At 35.8% G+C, this 19,453-nt stretch overlaps 3 protein-coding genes across 20 annotated transcripts in view; 1 reads left to right on the plus strand and 2 right to left on the minus strand.

Moving 5' to 3' along the window:
• The window catches only part of zgc:174653, a 954,986-nt gene that overhangs the window by 679,023 nt on the left and 256,510 nt on the right, over positions 1 to 19,453 (plus strand). For 4 of the 15 annotated variants that reach the window (XR_012401395.1, XM_073945400.1, XM_073945402.1 and 1 more), the window contains exon 2: positions 8,066 to 8,215. The exons of 5 other annotated variants lie outside the window; for them this stretch is intronic. Coding sequence is in view for 9 of the 10 variants with exons in the window: in XM_073945400.1 (XP_073801501.1) it covers positions 8,131 to 8,215 (85 nt within the window). In the remaining variant the exon portion in view is untranslated. 15 annotated transcript variants of the gene reach the window in all.
• znf1065 (zinc finger protein 1065) overlaps positions 1 to 19,453 on the minus strand; it is a 207,657-nt gene that overhangs the window by 49,277 nt on the left and 138,927 nt on the right. The gene's annotated exons all lie outside the window — the stretch shown is intronic.
• Positions 986 to 19,453, minus strand: part of LOC108183924 (uncharacterized) — a 667,181-nt gene continuing 648,713 nt past the window's right edge. The window contains exons 1-4 of one of the 3 annotated variants that reach the window (XM_073947888.1): positions 6,526 to 6,575; positions 5,950 to 6,099; positions 2,087 to 2,236; positions 986 to 2,002 (exon numbers count right to left, since the gene is read on the minus strand). In XM_073947888.1, the coding sequence (XP_073803989.1) occupies positions 1,347 to 2,002; positions 2,087 to 2,236; positions 5,950 to 6,034 (891 nt within the window). In that variant the 5' untranslated portion in view covers positions 6,035 to 6,099; positions 6,526 to 6,575 and the 3' untranslated portion in view covers positions 986 to 1,346. Of the gene's footprint in view, positions 3,225 to 5,949; positions 6,100 to 6,525; positions 6,576 to 19,453 lie in introns of those variants that run through there. The other 2 variants (XM_068217727.2, XM_073947890.1) reach the window with 2 other exon arrangements.

Here is a 19,453-nt window from a genome sequence, read left to right on the forward strand (position 1 = left end):
AGTCTTTCACCCCGGTAATCCAGGACAACTTCCACTTACAAGCGAGTGAATCCTAAGGACGTCACTGAAGCTAAGTCACCAACCAATCAGCACTGCCATGTTTCGTTGAGCCCAGTCGGCGAAGGAAACTCAAACAGATGTTGTCTCTTGCTGATCTGGTGCAAATTGATCTTAAGCAGTTAAAGATAAGCAAAATCTCTGCTTTTAGGGTTTCCCAGGTGTGATTCTAAGATCTAGTAATAAGACCTAAAATTAATTTGGGACCATTGTCAACACATTTTGCACAAGCACCAGAATTAAGAACCACTGCTCTGAGGCTTCATCTTGGTTTATAGTTGAACAAGCCATCCTACTTCCCTTCCACCACTAAAATTTCTATCTATATATCTATATATATATGTATTCATTTTATTTTTTAAAGGTGTTATTTTTTAGGCTGACCTCAAAAACATAATAATTTTTACTTACAGAATTGTAGGTGCAGGCTAGGACGGTCTCTGATATTTGCAGATAACATTGTGCTTTTGGCTTCATAGGACATGGAACTTCAGCATGCATGGTTTGCTGCATTATGGTTTGCTGCTAAGTGTGACATGGCAGGAAAAATAAACAGCACCTCTAAGTCAAAACCATGGTGCTTGACTGGAAAAAGGTGCCCATCTCCAGTTTGTAGGAGAGTCCTTACCCCAAATGGAGTTTAAGTATTTGCATTAATTTATTTTTTCTTCATGTGGAATGGAATGTGAGATTAAAAGATGGATCAGTGCAGTGGCAGCAGTAATGCAGTTGATGTGATTGTCTGTTGTGGTGAAGGAGCTGAGATGAAAGGCAAAGTTCTCAATTTACCACTCAATCTAGGTTCCTACTCTCACCTATGGTCATGACTGAAAGGTCAAGATCTCGGATACAACCGGACACATTTTACAAAGTGTTATGGCCCGCTTGTTTGAGTTGCAACATAAAAGAGAGATGAGACAACAAAATAGCCTAAATGCAAAATGATTTATAATAAAATGTAACTCATAGAACAATCAATCAAAGCAACCAACAAATGTCTAGGGATAATAATGAAGATAAAGAACTTAGGATATAATCACAACAACACTTTAACTACATGATAAAAGTAATGCAATACAAAACCATAAGGTTTAAGAGTCAATGAGATGGCAGGTCTTGACATGAGGACTCCAGAGTAGCAACACCTTTCTGGGGTAGCTAGCGGAGTCTATGTAAATGGTTTCTCTCCAGTGTGGGTCTTCATGTGTTTATTAAGGTCTGATGAGTTACTGAAACTCATCCCACATCGAAGCTGCAGTCACACTAGAGTTTGAGCATGAGGGGCGGGATTAAACAAGATGATTCGACATGAATGGTTTCTCTCCAGTGTGGCTCATGATGTGTCGATTAAGGGATGATGATTGGCGGAAACTCTTTCCACACTGAGTGCATGTGAATGGTTTCTCTCCAGTGTGGATTTTCATGTGACTGTTAAGGTGTGACAATTGGTTGAAACTCTTCCCACACTGAGTGCATGTGAATGGTTTCTCTCCTGTGTGGATTTTCATGTGTTTATTAAGGTGTGACGATTGGTTGAAACTTTTCCCACACTGGGTGCATGTGAATGGTTTCTCTCTAGTGTGGATCCTCATGTGTTTATTAAGGTATGATGATTGGCTGAAACTCTTCCCACACTGAGTGCATGTGAATGGTTTCTCTCCAGTGTGGATTTTCATGTGATCGTTAAGGTGTGATGATCTGTTGAAACTCCTCCCACACTGAGTGCATGTGAATGGTTTCTCTCCAGTGTGGATTTTCATGTGTTTATTAAGGGTTGATGATCGGTTGAAACTCTTCCCACACTGAGTGCATGTGAATGGTTGCTCTCCAGTGTGGATCCACATGTGAAGGTTAAGGTATGATGAGCAGCTGAAACTCTTCCCACACTGAGTGCATGTGAATGGTTTCTCTCCAGTGTGGATCATCATGTGAATCTTAAGATGGCCTTTTCTTCCAAAACTCTTTCCACACTGAGTGCATGTGAATGGTTTCTCTCCAGTGTGGATCCTCATGTGAATCTTAAGATCGCCTTTTCTTCCAAAACTCCTTCCACATTGAGTGCAGGTGAAACGATTCTTGTCTCTCCTTTTCAAAATGCCATCAGTCTGTAAATGAGTTTTTTCCTCAATTTTGACATGATGTTCCTCCTCTTTACTCCCCTCATTCTCTTCAATTCGGTCTGAAATAAATAAATAAATAAAATAAGTTTTCATTAAGTCTTAAACATTCTCATTAAAAGCTGAAAAGTGAAGACACTGGAAACATTGGCTACACACACTGTAATTTTGATGCACATTAAATGTAATATAAATCAGATCATATTTTGTTTGGTCCATTAACGTGTACACATTTAAGCAGATTTAATTCATCTTTATTTATCTAGTGCTTTTACCATGTAAAATGTGTCAAAGCCGCTTAACATAGAAGTTATATTATATGGACTCTATGCACGAACTCTGCTGACGTGGTTCTGGTAGAATATCAATCAGGCTCTTTACGTCTACATAGCGCGCTCTACGCCGAAATCTAATAGCGGCGAAACCTAAATGCATCAGAGGATGGCAAAAAAGGGAAATTTACTCTTAAATTGATGATGATCTAGTGCCAGTGGATGTCCAGCATCTGGAACATCATTTTTGTTCAGTTCCAGAACCCACAATAGTTGATTAATACACCAGATCAGTCTGACAATTTCCGTTAAGAGGTGGAATGACCAAAAGGAGACTGCGAGTATTTATATGCAAAACCTAATCAAAGTACCCATTGGGTTTTAAAAGCATTTATAAAAGTCTTAAATTTGATAATCTCAAATTAAGGCCTTAATAGCCTTGAATTATTATACAAAGTCTTGGGTTTTGTTACAAAGGTCTTATTTTAATAATTTATATTACCTTTCTTAGAATTAAGTTCATATAATAACAAAATTAACTGTAACTAATGTAAGCTAACTAAAAAATCATGCAGCGCAACGTTGAGTACATCTCACGCTCCACGTAATAGCAGAAAGCACGAAAGCATGCACACCCGTTACTATGGTTACTTGATGTGAGCTACAGAACAAGATCGTTACTAGCCTAGTTTGTGGGTTTGTTTAATCCGCTTTGGCCAAGGAATCCGAATTACGTTTGGGTCAAACTTTTAAGCTAGCAACGATGGATGTTACAGCCCTGGACTCCCATATAAGGGGTGCCAAACACACCGTGTGTAGTACTGCTCATCAGCGCAAACACCTATTGTGGAGTTCTGTGCACTGGAGACCACTTCGGTTACTAAAACACCTTTGGCTATCAGTAATTAGGAAATTTCTACATTAGAAGCATTGAAACCACGGAGTGTTGGGCAGTAGCATCGCTACAAGTAGTGACGGTACTAGCGTAACTATATTTCTCAGTAGCGTCACTACTTTCTAAATCAAATAGCTTTTGTGTAGCGAAGCTATTATTTTAGTCAAGTAGCGTCCACACAATCTACATATACTGATTGCGGATCAATAAGTGACGGCACTGACACTCACGTAGCTTGGAGGCCGGTGTCTAGGCGATAAAAGTAAATCCATATTTTGTCGAGAATGTTAATTTCTTCTTTCTGTTTTACAATGGTCGACAACAAACTTTTTCATCATTGGGCTGACACGAGAAGCTTGATTGAAAGATGAATGAGTGATATATATATATATATATATATATATATATATATATATATATATATTAGGGATGTAACGGTATTGTAAATTAACTTAATTCAATATAGTAATATTGAATTAAGTAATCCACCTAGCTCTGTTGGCATCTGCAGAGATTTAAGTTTTTTTGCCATTCCATATAAATCTAGAAAAAGCACTTTCAAGCTGTGCAGAGTCTTTCCTGCTTAACCATAAGGGTGTCATTTGAAAAGGGTATAATAATCGGGGGAGAATATTCATCTTAATTAAGCTTATTCTACCAAAAAGTGAAAGGGGAAGGGTTTGCCAGCGGTTTAAGTCTTTTTTTCAAGTGGTGCTCGCTGCAGAGCCATTTGGGCGAGCTGAGCTCCAGCGAGGGGGAGGTTGAGCTTGAGCTCCACCTTTTTTGCACTTCTTCTCCGAGTGATGTCACTGGGGGTAGGGTTAGGGGTGGGGTTGGTGTACGCATTAAAACAGCTTACAGGAGGCAGAGCGAGAGCTCATGCTTCCCCTCGCTAGAGCTCAGCTCTGCTCAAATGGCTCTGCAGCGAGCACCCTCTCCTTTTTTTTAGACCATTTGAACAATTGGGGCATAATTGAGTTTCCCTAATTTATTTAAGTCAGTTGACACTTTAATTCCGAAATAAACAAATCCAGATTTTGACCATTTAAAAGGAAAATTTACTGTAGATTCAGCATCGAAATTACCTACTGGCAATGCTTCTGATTTATTGAAGTTAATTTTGTAGCCAAAATCTAAAGCTAAAGCTAAATTTTTTTGCAGCTAAAAAAAAATTGCAGCTAAAAAAAAGCTAAAATTTTTAAGCTAAAATCTTTAAAAAATGATAGTGTTCAGGTGATGATAAAAACAGCAGAATATCATCTGCATAAAGTGCAATTTTGTGTTCACAACTCTTCATTGATATACCCTTTATATTTTTAATCTGTCTGATAGCTTTTGTTAGAGGTTCCAGAGCCAATGCAAACAGAAGAGGGCTCAGTGGGCAGCCCTGCCTGGTGCCCCTAGCAAGTGGAATAGGATCTGACCGTAGACCATTAGTAACAACGCAAGACATTGTGGAGTGATAGATCATTTGAATCTCTTTTAGAAATTCACCCTTTATACAGAATATATGCAGAGTTTCAAACAGATAACTCCACTCAACCCCATCAAAAGCTGAAGATGCAGAGATTGCTTTATAGTTTTGTTGATTGGTGTACTGTATAACTTTCATGAGTCTTCTTATATTTGTAATAGAGAAATGTTCTGTACAAAGCCTGTCTGGTCTGGGTTTATAAGGTGGGGGAGAACTCCTGGGCAGGAGCTTAGAGAGTATCTTGGCATCTAACCCAATCAAGCAAATAGGTCTATATGAACTACGTTCATCAGGTGATTTATTTTTCTACCACTCGATTTGAACATTTTTAACCTGCTTGGAAAACCAGATTGAGACAAATCCTGCATGTTCGTAGCAAGTGCGCATAATTTACGCTTATATTAGTGAGTTTGCATTATTGTATAAAACGTATGCAAATGCCTAATGCCTCCTTTGCTGTAAACTGGAATGATGAGGAGATGGCAAGATGACATACTTTGTTACATGTTTTCAATCATTTGTACTTTCGTCTTTGTTTTCTTGCCTTTGTGCATGTCCTAAAGCTTAGCTGAAGACCTACGTGGCGACATTGTATATACCCAACAAGATGCAGAAATGCCATCTAAAAAGGTTTCCTGCTGTTTGTCCAATCAGGGACAGTGGCAATGTAAATATACAAATAATAATGTTAACCCTGGGTTTGTGAATGTGAAACATCTGTTAATGAACATCTAGGATTGTATTTTAACCCCAGGTATAACATGAGCAGTGTGGAACGTGATTACAGATAACCCAGGATTCTGTTTATCCAGAGTTAGAATGACCCAGGGTTAACAATTTTTGCATGCTGTAATCCATATCTAAATCAGCAAAAGTCTTTTTTAGACTAGTTTGTTGGCCAGTTGTAGTCAGTGCAATGCTAAACATTATTGTTCCACCATAATTTGTTTGTTTTGCCTCATGTCATCTCACAACAACATCATATAGTTTAGAATACTGTACAATATTTTAAAATAATTCATTATCTAAGTGTCCATTTCATTCAGAATATTTAATATTGGGGGCATCCACGATTTTTGACAAACTTCAAACAAGACCATTTTGGTTATTTGGTGTTTGAGAATGAAAATCAACCTGTTTGTTCCTGCAGATCCTCCTGTTTGACTGTGAATGTTTCTTCAATCTTCACATCTTCACTCTCCTCTTTAATAAACGCCATCTTTAAAACAGTGTGGAGATCAGTCGCTTCAGCAGGAGTTTTTCTCTGCGTTTGGACACTTTATCCTGTTTAAAATGAACAAAACAATAAAAAAAATGTAAATAAATAAAACAATGAAGAGAAACAAAATAACTTCTCTTCAACACTTGCTTCAACAGTTTCTTTATATGAGAGTCATTAACAAAAACAAATCAGTTAAGTCTGAGGAAGAAACAATGACCTGATTAAAACTAGTAAGTTACTTCATTTCTTTTATACTTAAAATGGAATGACATTATGCTATGTAATAAATTAAAAGGTTATTAAAATATGTATTAAATTTCTGTTAACTTATTCAAACAATAGCTCTCATTACTGTCAGTAAAATAGTATTACGTTGTATAAAAGGTTAAATAATATTGTCAACAGCAGGTTCATAATTTAGCATCAGATGAAAAACCTGAAACTTTAATCAATCAGTTCATATTTTTGTAAAAGTTTTAAACACAAACCCCTCTCTAGTTGAATTCCAGCGCAGGAACGGCGCAGCCTTATGACGTCCCACGTCACGCCAAAATAAAAGTCTTTTTTTTTGCCACTTACTGTTGCAGTCATGACTTATTGATACATTTCTCTCTCATTTTCCACTTTCCGCTATATCTGCTCTCTGTCTCTCTCTCACTCTCTCTCTATCACACACAACACACACACCTTGATTATAAATGAATCATTGTAAATACACTGATTATTATTTGTATTACTGTTTTATCTTAAAATGTTGATTGTTAAACGTAAAGTATATTCTGATCTATTTTGTATTGATTTGTATGAATAATATATGTTGAACAGTAATATAATGTATTGAATATTAATGTGATATATTGAATAATATGATGTATTGTTAAAATGTTATTTACTTATTATATATAAATATCTTTCTTTTTTATAAGAGAGAGAGAGAGAGCAAGGGGAAGTTGATGTGGAAAACGAGAGAGAAATGTATTAATAAGTCATGACTGCAACAGTAAGTGGCAAAAAAGCGAAACAAAAGACTTTTATTTTGGCGTGGTGTGTGACGTCATAGGGCTGCGCTACTCCCGCACTGCGAATCAACAGAAGAAAGGTTTGTTCTAAACTTTTACACAGATATAAACGGATTGATTAACGTTTCAGGTTCATGTTGACAATTATTTTAACCCATTACACAACTTGATATCATTTTACTCAAAGTAATTAACGTCAGGGCTATTGTTTGTATAAAGTGTAAAGTGTGAAATGTGTGTATTAAGTGTTTTACGCAAGATTTAATGCAATTTATTAAATAGCATAGCATAATGTCATTCTATTATAAGTATACAAAACTATATATAAAAAATGGAGTACTAGTTTTAATCAGCTCATTTGATAGAGGTAAAGTTGGTTTTATATTCACACATTCAGACTTTCCCCTTAATAATATAATTTCATAAAAGTATAATTTGCAAACTCTAAATAGCGAAATCATATTAGCAGCCAATGACTATCAAAGTACAACATTGTTCACAGTCAAATAAACAGTGTTATTGTTTATTTCAAGTCACACTTGCATGCTAATTCCGCTCAAATATTCAAAGTAACATGGTAAACAATATAGAGACTTCTAAATGAACGAATGTGGGAATATAAAACCAACTTTACCTCTATTATATTGTTTATCATGTTACTTTGAATATTGAACATTAACACTGTTTATTTGACTGTGAACAATGTTGTACTTTGATAGTCATTTACTGCTAATATAATTTCACTGTACAGAGTTTGCAAATAATACTTTTATGAAATTATATTTTTATGGGGAAAGTCTGAATGTGTGAATATAAAACCAACTTTACCTCTTTTAGAAATAAATGTCATGTGTGGCTATTGTTTCTTGCTCAGACTTACTCTTTTACCTGATTTATTTTTGTTAATTACTCTCATAAAGAAACTGTTGAAGAGAAGTTATTTTGTTTCTGTTTATTGTTTTATTTATTTTAAACAGGACATTTTTATTGTTTTGTTCATTTTAAACAGGATAAAGTGTCCAAAGGCAGAAAGAAAATCCTGCTGAAGCGACTGATCTCCACACTGTTATAAAGATGGCGTTTATTAAAGAGGAGAGTGAAGATGTGAAGATTGAAGAAACATTCACAGTCAAACAGGAAGATCTGCAGGAACAAACAGGTTGAGTTTCATTTTCAAAAGACCAACTCAGTCATTTGATCCTCATTCAGATTTTGTTTTTAAATAATGACAATGCTAAATTACTGCTAAACCATCTTGCAGCCCTGAGTGTGCTGCCTAGTTCTCCTAAAGATAGAAGTAAAGTTGGTTTTATATTTGCACATCTGGACTTTCCCCTTTATTTTAACATCATTAATTGTTTTGTTTAAAACACACAAATACAACAACACTGATAAAGTCTTATAAGCTCTCAGTCATAGAGGTAAAGTTGGTTTTATATTTGGATATTCAGACATATATGTTTCTTTATTTAACCAGATAAAAACCCATTAAGATCAAGATCTCATTTACAAGGGTGACCTGGCCTAGAGGTCCCCAACACACGATTTATGAAAAAAATTTTTTTTTAATAATATTAATAATAATAAATATACATTTTATATAATATAAAAATACAGTTCAGTTGTTCAGCTTTACCACATTTCAATATTTTAAAAACACATACATTGAGAAATTGACTGTTGTGGTTTGTTAAAAAGGATAGAGCAAAACAATGTCATAGCAACATTTTTATTTCAGACTGAAGAGTATTCCAGGATGAGGGGGCGGCATGACTGATGGCTCGCTTCCCTATTCCAGTTCGAACCCGGGGATCAGTCAAATGATAAGATTCACTTGAACGTAGGACATACTGGCTTTTAGACTTATGAAGAAGAGAACATTGGGTGTCCAGTGGGTGTACATTATTACATTCAGAGAAGGGCACTCAGCTTTGGCAAACAATTCACAATGTTGAATAATTCTTTGACAGCCTGTAACAAACCTTAGAGCAGTGGTTCTCAAAGTGGGGGTCGGGACCCCCTGAGGGGTCGCGGGGCAATGAAGGGGGGTCGCCTGGTGATTTCCAAAAATCTATTTATTTTTAATAAACCATAAGAATTAACATATTTTATCCATAACTATACTGAAAATAAAAATAGTCGTTTATAGTTACTATATACTATATAGTTACTATAGTAGCTTATAGTTACTAGTTCTATTGGATTGCGACCCCTAGGGTAATTACATTATATTAAAGGCAGCAATAGCGTCAGATGCATTTTGATTTTATAACATTAGGTTATACTTTCTGGCACATTTAAAGCACTGACACAAATTTAATTGGTGCGTCTGCGTCATTGCATGCAAGGTTTCTGTATTTATAACCACCTCAGAGGATATTGGGGGTCGCGAGTCACTGGCATTGTTATTTTGAGGGTCGCGGGCTGAAAAGTTTGGGAACCCCTGCCTTAGAGCACTGTGATAGATGGAGTTCAAAGGCTGAAGACATTTGTTTGAAGCCTTCATATATAAAACATCACCATAGTCAATCAATGGTAAAAACTCTTCTTTATAATATAACTTTATAAAAGTATTATTTTCAAACTCTAAATAGTAAAATCATATTAGCAGTAAATGACTATCAAAGTACAACATTGTTCACAGTAAAATAAACAGTGTTAATATTGTTTTTAAGTCACACTTGCATGCTAATTCCGATCGAATATTCAAAGTAACTTGGTAAACAATATAGAGACTTCTAAATGAACAAATGAATGACTGTGCGAATATAAAACCAACTTTACCTCTATCTCCTAAATACACATAAGCACTCATTGAAAGACAGAATGAGTTTCTTTCTTGTTACTTGTTCTCATGTCTTTTGTCATTATTTTATGTATTATTAGTCTCCCATTTTTTCTACCTTCTTCTACCTTGCTTTTCTTGTTCTTCTACTGTTTGTAAAGTGTGCTTGAGCACTGGGGCTATGTAAAATAAATGTAAACAATAATTTTTAAAAAGGTTTAAAATGAGCTTGCGATATTTGACCTACAGTATTCTTATAGAAGATATCTGCTATTACGGTGATGGTGTTGACTTAGTACTTTCCATTTGCATATGTCACATTGATCACAATTTCTCAACATCTTTATGAATTTAAACATGTTTCTAGGAGTTGTTACTAGTTCTCACAGATAGTATCTGAGTTTTGCTACCGAATCTGGCCAAAACCCATACAATCACCAACAATCCATCTCAATAAATCCTTAAACTTTTCATTCAAAAAGGTTATTTTAACTCTATTTATCATAATGGTTTAACTATTTTCCTTACAATAACAGTTGTTTAAGCATTCTCCATGCATTTACTGCTGAGGTCATTGACCTTGACAGAGTGTTTTGCATAGATTTGGTTTATTATAGTTTATAAAACTTTTAAAACATTTTTATTTTTTTAAATAAAGTTTATGTTTGTAAAAAAGTATGGATATAAGTAATGCTTTCTTTTTTACACAATATTTAAATATTTATCTTTGGCTAAAATGTTTATTTTTTATTGTATTATTAAATGTATTAAATTATAACATTTTTTGATAATTAAAAAAAAAACATTAGCCTTTAGCCTTTTATGAGTCTAAAATTTAATTCATAATGTTCTTAAAAATGTCTTAAGTCTTACATTTAACTAGGTGAAACCCTGGTTTAAAGTATGTCAAAAAAATTGAATGCCCCCAATTTTAAATATGCTGAATGAAATGGACACTAAAATAATTAATTATCATGAAAACAACATTGTAAAACTTTTTGCTTACGACTTTATTTAAAGGCTGAATTTTTAGATCCTAAAAACTTAAAGGTGTTATGGTGCTTGGGTATGAGACGTTTTCAAGGTATAAAACTGTCAAAACTTTCTATACCATTCCTACTGTATAGGTAAGTTTTTTTTTTTTTTTTTTTAAAGTTTTTTAGGACAACAGTATCTCAAGCAGAAAAGATATCCTAAGATGCTGTTTTAAATTGTAAAGAAATCTGTGTTTTTGAAACAAATGAGGACAACAGTAGTAATTGATTCATTTAAATGATTTAGCCTGACATGTTTACTGCTCCAATATTTAAAAAGTTTCTTAAAAGAAAATATTTTGTGTTCAAAAGGGAAAAAAAGTGTTTGGTTTTTTACCCAGACATTTAAAAGAAATTATTTTAGAGCTGTAATCACAGTATTGTGAAACCGTGATATTTTTATTCAAGGTTATCATACCGTCAGAATCTTACACTGGCCCTTGCCTAATGCTCTTGATGTTGCAAAGTCATATTTTCTAATTGTATTGTTTTTCTTTGTATGTATAGTCACAAACACACTTTTTTGTAGAGCAAGTACGGTGACCGTTTTCTGCCGTTTATTATTCCTGGTATCTCCAATAGGCAACTGAATTGGAACTTCTAAATCAATAGTATATGAGATTAGGGGTCTGTTCTTTGTACGTGGATTACTCAATTAGCTGGATATGGTTACTGATGATTTGACACGATCCAAGATCTTTTCGTTCTTCAAAACTGATCCGAGAGTTGTTGTCATAGCAACAGTTCTGGTAGCTTAAACCAACTTGGGAGCAGGCTCATTTCAAATAAACAGGATTAGATCGGGTCAGTTCAAGCAAAGAAAATACTGAAAGTATGTACCGAATTCAGTTTTTTTTTCTTACAGTAGTAGTTAAATACACTTGAGAAAATAGTAAAAAAAAAAATATATATATATATATATATATATATATATATATATATATATATATATAATACATATGCAGTCATGAACATGTTTTGACAGTGATTTGATGCGTCACAAAAGGTGCAGACGCCTTTACCAATATCCAAATGCTTTTGTAAACAGTTATTCTTTACACAGAATAAGAAACCGGCTACAATAATAAAGAAAATCCGCTTTAACTGTAAAACTAAATAAATTGCTAAATACTATTGACACATGAAGTGTAAAGCCTGCAGCCCACAACAAAGGTGAAAAGTTATTGCGTATAATATTTAACAAACTATTGACTATGAATTTTATGTAATTTTATTCACATGGATAATTGAATATTAATCAGATGATGTCATTATGCTGCTGTGCCGTCAGCCAATCGTTGCATTGATGATCATAATTTCGATTGATAGATCAGTCCTTCACAACACGGTCAGTGATCTTATATCAGTTCATCCAGACTTTTAAATCTGATTAACAAGCTTGTTTGAAGAACCAAATTAGCCAGAGATCAGTTATCAAGATTAAAAGATCCAGGATCTGCCAAATCATCTTAGATCATTTATGCGAAGTCCAAAGAACACCGGGTCACTACTATGACATGATTGACAATTGTCGCTGTTTGTCATTTTGCTCCGTTTTTCCTGAGAGCTGATGCTGAGTATTTTCAGAGCGTTTCACACTTCAAACAGTTGGCATTGGCAAACCCCGGGTTAACATTATTATTATTTGTAGATTTACGTTGTCACTGTCCCTGATTGGACAAACAGTAGATGACCTTTTTAGATGGCATTTCTGCATCTTGTCAGGTATATAAAATGTCATCATGTAGGTCTTCAGCTAAGCCTCAGGACTTGCACAAAGGCAAGAAAACTGAGACAAAAGTACAAATGAATGAAAAAAAGTAGCAGTGTCATCTTGCCATCTCATCACTCCAGTTTACAGCAAACGTGGCATTAAGCATTTGCATAAGTTCATTCATTCATTTTCCTTTGGCTTAGTTCAGGGCTATTCAATTATTTTGGCATGGGGGCCGGTTCATGAAAAGCATCCCAAACGAAGGGCCGAAAAGATATGACTCGTTATATAAGTGATGACACAACTCCATAAAAGAGCCCATATGGTGTATTTTGTGCTGATAAAGACACCCACGATGGCTTTTTCTACAATAAAATGTTAATATATTGTATTTTAAAACAACTGCACTGTCCAGTTGACTTTTAAAAAAAATTTTTTTACAAACATTCAAAATGTGTTTTTTTCGCATAACAAAAGCAGTGCATTGCTGAAGAAGGCTTCTTCTACATTCAGACACATTCATATGTTATGTTTTGAACAGCAGAGCAATTAGTGATGCAACAATAAAGATTTTGGTTGTACGATATAATCTGAAGAATAATCATGCTTTCACAGTTATCACGTCTAATGTAATTTAGAACAACTAGCTTTATATTAGGGAAGTAGCTATTTAGATTAGCTGTTGTTATCATCTGGGTTCATGCGTATATAATCATTTTAATAATAATTCATCTAACATATATTTTGTTTACATTTCACTAAAAGGCACGGTCAAATCTCACCGTGAGATGTTTTCTACTGTGTGCGCCCAGACAGAGGCAAGCGCGTTGCTCTGCTTGTGCGTGCATATTGTCATTCTTACATTAGAAATAACCGCTGCTATAGTTAATCCGGTGTGTGTGCGTATTAGCCTCGGTGTACATACTTAGAACTTAACTAGCGCACAGTTGGCAACTTGCCATAACTTTTCTGTGCAACAGAAATGCGGCTTAGAGAAGCCTTTACGATTAATTAACTGTGACAAATTAAAGCGCAGTTAATAGTGAAATCAGCTAATCGTTGCATCCCTATTAATAATTACAGTGCATTGTACAAAAGGCATTTTCTACAAAACATATCCAAATGTTTTCAGCTGACTGAAACGCTCTGCGCAGCCTTTGCAGCTCATACTAAACTGAACAGACGCACGTCACTTCATAGCTATAGCGGCCGTTTTTCGACTGAGCTAAATTTATTTTTGATGTCTTGGTCACTATTTGAAGGGCCAGAACAAATTGCCTCGGGGGCCGGGTTCGGCTCACGGGCTGCTAATTGAATAACCCTGGACCCTGGCTTAGTTCCTTTATTCATCAGGGGTCGCCACAGCAGAATGAACCACCACCTTATCCTGCATTTGTTTTGAACAGCAGATGCCCTTCAAGCTGCAACCCAGTACTGAGAAACATTTGCATAAGTTATATACAATAATGCAAACTCACAAATATAAGCGTGAATTATCCGTACTTGCTATGAACATGCAGGATTTGTCTCTATCAGGTCTTCCAAGAAAGTTAAAAATGTTTAAATCCAGTAGAAGATGCACATGAGGGAACACAACATGAATAATCTAGAGCGAGTGCATTTGATCATTTACATTTAAAGCCACAGGCACAAAAAGAGCTTGGTTTTCCTCTGACCCCAAAATTAAATATTCTGCAAGGTATATGATCTGATTTTGAGCCGAAACCTCAGACACATTCTGGGAACACCAAAGACTTACTTTACATCTTGTAAAAAGGTTCATAATAGGAACCCTTTAAAGTGATAGTTCATGTAGAAATGAAAATAGACTCACCATTTACTCTTCCTCTTGTGGTTTTAAATTTCTTGATTCTAATGAACACAAAAGAAGATATTATGAAAAAAACACTGGGTTACTTTGTGTTCCAGAAGAAAGGAAACGTTTAAAACCACATGATGGAGAGTAAATGGTGAGGTCATTTTAATTTTTTGGTGAAACATCCATTTAATGCTTGTCGCTTTGAGCCTTCATTCTAAAGTTAACTTTTTTGTTGTTTTTTTCAGACCTGATGATGCTGAAAGAAGAGACTCATCAACAGAATGAAGTGGAAGAGAAACACCAAGACATACCGACTGATGAAAAACCCACACTGACTAAAAAGACTTCATCACACAGAAGACATCTAAATTACAAGTCTGAGTGTAATTTCAGCTGTAAACAGAGTAGAAAGAGTTTCAGTCAAAAGCCAAATCTTGATGTTTACACGAGAGTTCACAATAGGGAGAAACATTACACCTGCAAACAATGTGGAAAGAGTTTTCCTAAAATCCATTTCCTTAAAGCCCACATGAGAATTCACATTGGAGAGAGGTCGTACACATGCCAACAGTGTGGAAAAATCTTCCATTATGCAAGAAACCTGGCAGCGCACATGAGAATTCACACTGGGGAGAAGCCTTATTCTTGCCCTCAGTGTGGAAAGAGTTTTAAACAAAATAACAACCTTGAAGTGCACATGAGAACACACACCGGAGAGAGAAGTTTTACTTGCACACAGTGTGGGAAAAGTTTTGCTAAAAAACAAAACCTTAAAATCCACATGAGGATTCACACTGGAGAGAAACCTTTCACATGCACAGAGTGTGGTAAAAGTTTCAGATGTAAAAGCACATTCAATATCCACAAGAGAACTCACACCGGAGAGAAACCTTACAGATGCACAGAATGTGGTAAAAGTTTCCCAAATAAAAGCACATTCAATAACCACATGAGGATTCACACTGGAGAGAAACCTTACAGATGCACAGAGTGTGGTAAAAGTTTCATACGAAAAAGCACACTTAATTACCACGTGAGAACTCACACCGGAGAGAAGCTGTTTGCATGTGTTCAGTGTGGAAAGAGCTTCACAACCAAACTTAGCCTCATGAATCACATGAATGGTCACACTGGAACCATAGTGTTCACATGTGATCAGTGTGGAAAGAGTCTCACACGCAAAGACTCTATTAAGCGACACATGAAGACTCACTCAGGAGAGCGTTTTAGATGCAGTGAGTGTGGAAAAGACTTTAAACATGAAAGAAGCCTCAGGGCACACATGAAGCTTCACAATGCAGAGCAGAGTCCTCAACATTTAGGCCTTGTCCACACAAACACGGGTATATTCAAAACAGCAGCTTTTTCATGTAGTTTGGCTGTTCATTCAAGTGAAGTTTATTTATGAACTACTTTCGAGAGGATCACATGCTTATGATTGTCCATGGCTGGTCCTGCATTAGCTAAAACATGATTCACCAATCAGATGATTCCTAACTCACTATAAATAACCAAAGTTTCTTAACTCTGTTATCTTCATCTTGAAGAATCCCCCTCCCACCCCTACTGCCCCTCCTTTCTAGATATGTGCCAAAATGGTTCCCCATAGTCGAGCTCTTAGAAGCCATATATGTCCTTTTAGCCATCTCTATATCTGTCATTACAACAGAAACAAGGCGTTCATGGTGATCTACCTGAGCTCAAACTCCCCTCTCACCCTGCTTACGGGAGGGAGTCCAGAGCTTGAGTATCTTATGAGCTTAGGGCTCTCTTCCGGGACAAGTGTGAACTCTTGAATACATGTCAAGTTACTGGAAATTAAACCCTTTGAACACCTGAAGATGTAAACTCAATAACTGAAGAGGGGTGAAGATTTTGAATAACTGTTTTGTAGTGTAGATCAGGGGTCACAGCCCAGTACCAGGTTGTGAGAGTTGCTATCGGGCTGCAATAATGCAAAAGACCTCTATATGTTGATAGATTGTATGACTTGTTTCATATGCAAACAAGTATCTGCATCTGAAAAGGTGTGAACCAAATGACCTACAGGAGCTCAAGAATTGTGACCCAACCAAAGCAGTTGGGTAATCTCTTACTTGAAGATCGATGAGTCGACATCACTGATGAGGAACTACACTATTGTCTTCAATAAAGTCTTCTACCCGTAATAACTTTGTTCAGCTTGCTTACTTTATGTATTAGAGTCATCTGTATATTGGTGAACCACCCAAGAACAGTTTAGCCAAGTATAGCAAAATCTAACAATGCGTTTCAACTTACTATAAACCGATAACCATATTTCTGCACATTGCACAGTTGCAAATTGTTTATTAACTTACCAATCAAATGGTCAGCTCTGAAAAGAGAATTAGAAAGATTAGAGAGGAGAAAATGTTTAAAACACTACACATATATTTTGATTGACTAATTTGAAAAAAGAAACAAGTTTTCTTAAAGGGCCATGAAACCCCCTCGTTTCAGCAGTGTGTTTTCACACCTCTACTTTGGAAAAAGTCAGAAAAGTGGGCGTGTCCAGCTCTGTTTAGGGGGGAGTGTCGGAGGAAGAAAAGAGGCTTGGTATGGGAGTGTCTATTTGGGCGCGCTAAATTTCAGAGTCAAAACACACAACCACAGCGGACAATGTGACTGTGTTTACATGAACATCTGTAGTCGAATTATTTGCCAAATTATTAAATGGTGGACTTTAACTGCAGTTTGGCTCTTTCATTCAGGGAATTCATTCATGTCCCTCCCGACAAACGTGATATTTGATTCGAGGATCTGCTCTAAGCGTGTATTTTTCATGCAATGTTTGATACCGCACGGCGAATGAGAGAAAAAAAAACTCAGCATTTCCCGGAAACTTAGATACACACGGCAGGTAGTGTCAGAAAGCCGCGTGTGTTATTCCGGTCCGTTATTCCGCGTGTGTTATTATTTTGTTGGTCACAAAATCCAACACGAGGTTATAGTTTGGTTGTAACTGTTAGTGCTAACTTGTTTACACTCGGTGCAATAGTTTGTTTGATACGAATAAAATACGAACTGAATAAACAAAGAGCACTGGTCGCTCACTTACCAAATCTGTAGAGACAGGACAATCACCAGCAACTAGAGCCGCGTCTTTATTTTGAGGAGACTACAAGCGAATCAGGATCTCAGCATTTGCAGATAAGAAACAGCTCTCAGGTAAATAATAATCCTCCTTAGACACGTAAGTTATTGTTGTCGCGCGTCGTGTACACTGTTAATCCACGCGTGAGTCTGCGCTCTCACAGAGAGAAAATGAAAACGAAACTTAACTGCAGCAAACTATAAAAGCAACACTTCATGCTTGTTTTGCCAACACAACGTGGCGTCTTTGCCTTCTACACTCTAACAGTAATGAATATTAATGAAGTTGCACAATAGAGCGCGCTGATTGGTTTAAACCAAGCCTTACTCATGCATTAATGCAACACACTGTAAGACGTAATAAGACACACTCTGGCACAGACGTCCAGTCTGCACGCTGGAATACACGCTATTATGTCATGACCGTGACGCAGCTTCTAAAATTCGTTTCAAACCGGAAGTACGAATTTGCTTGAAATAACGCAAAAACAACCAATTTACACTTTTTAGTGAAATATAGGTGTCCTAATAGTGTTTTTAGCAGTGTGGGACACATATATGACTGTCAACAGCTCAAAAAATGTGTTTTGGTGTTTCGTGACCCTTTAATGAAGACAATTAAACTTTTCTGTAGACAAGCTTTAAAGGTTGCCTTTAAAGATGCGTTCATGTGAAAACTCACACATTCCTACAAATTAATACATGTATAGAAAATTCAGTGTCGCTATTGTGAATGCGAACATGAGTGATTTGTAAGCTCACATGCTAATACTAGTAATACAAAAACCTAAATTTATGAATGAAGAATTTTGCAAAGCATAAAACGTTGTTAACCAGGTAATGCTGTGTACAATTTTATTTAGTTACACCCAATTTAACTTGTTTATAGCAAAAAGGCTTAACATGGATATTGACATGAGACATTCTGTCATGTACATGAGTATATGCAATTGTAGAATATATGCTTAGTGGTTTCAATATGATTCTCATAACATTAACAATTGACGAGAGTTATCCTCAGTATCACATTTTAATCTCAGGAATTATTTTGATGGATACACATCATTAATCACTTTAAACTGAAGCTCTTTCATTTTGGGGAGAATTAGATAAGAAATGTAACTTGTTCTTATTTTTTCTAATTCCTATAAATTAAAATCTTTAAAAATAAAATGACGTCTGAGCTAATTAGGATAAAGCCTTTGAATGAGAATATTCTTTAAAAACCTATTATTACATTTTGTGTCTAAAACATTAAGTGGCCAAAAACAGAAGAGAAAACTATAGAATAGTGTGAAAGAATATCTCTGATCAATACTGATGTTTTTAGGAATATCATTAATTATTGTGTAAAACTCTTCAGGGTGAGAAGCAAAACCATGTTTGAAGCAGAAGTTTTTGTAATTCACACCCCGAAGGCATCAAAATCTGAAGCATGGTCAAGCACCTTACGCATCAGTATTGAGGACGCCATGCCCCTTGGCGACGCTTAAAGCCTCGTATAGATGTCAATGCATTTTTTAAAACCTGGTTTACACCTGTTATCGCAGTTTTCTTATTTATAAGATATGTAAATTTTGTTTTGTTCATAAAAAGCATCTGTAAAGCATCTGTCGGTCAAGACAACTGTAAATAAGAATATACCGGCCAAAGTGTCTTTTGTTCAACATCATTCAACGAAGAGTTTAACATCACTTAGCTATTGGTCAAACTACATCTTCATTGAGTTCACTGATGAGTTATTGGTGTTAAATTGACCCTCTACCTTGTCTCTGCATTGACGTTTTTCTACTTTGATGGTTTTCCTGAGGTTTAATTTGCTTGTTTTTGTTCCTCAGCATTTTTGGATTTATAGGCGGAAGCTCGCACTGATAGGGCTGTTCGAACTTCGCCATTGATCCATGGTTTTTGGTTGGGGTAGATATGGACAG

The sequence above is a fragment of the Danio rerio genome, chromosome 4 (genome assembly GCF_049306965.1).
Source record: "Danio rerio strain Tuebingen ecotype United States chromosome 4, GRCz12tu, whole genome shotgun sequence".
Classification (NCBI taxonomy): Eukaryota; Metazoa; Chordata; class Actinopteri; order Cypriniformes; family Danionidae; genus Danio; species Danio rerio.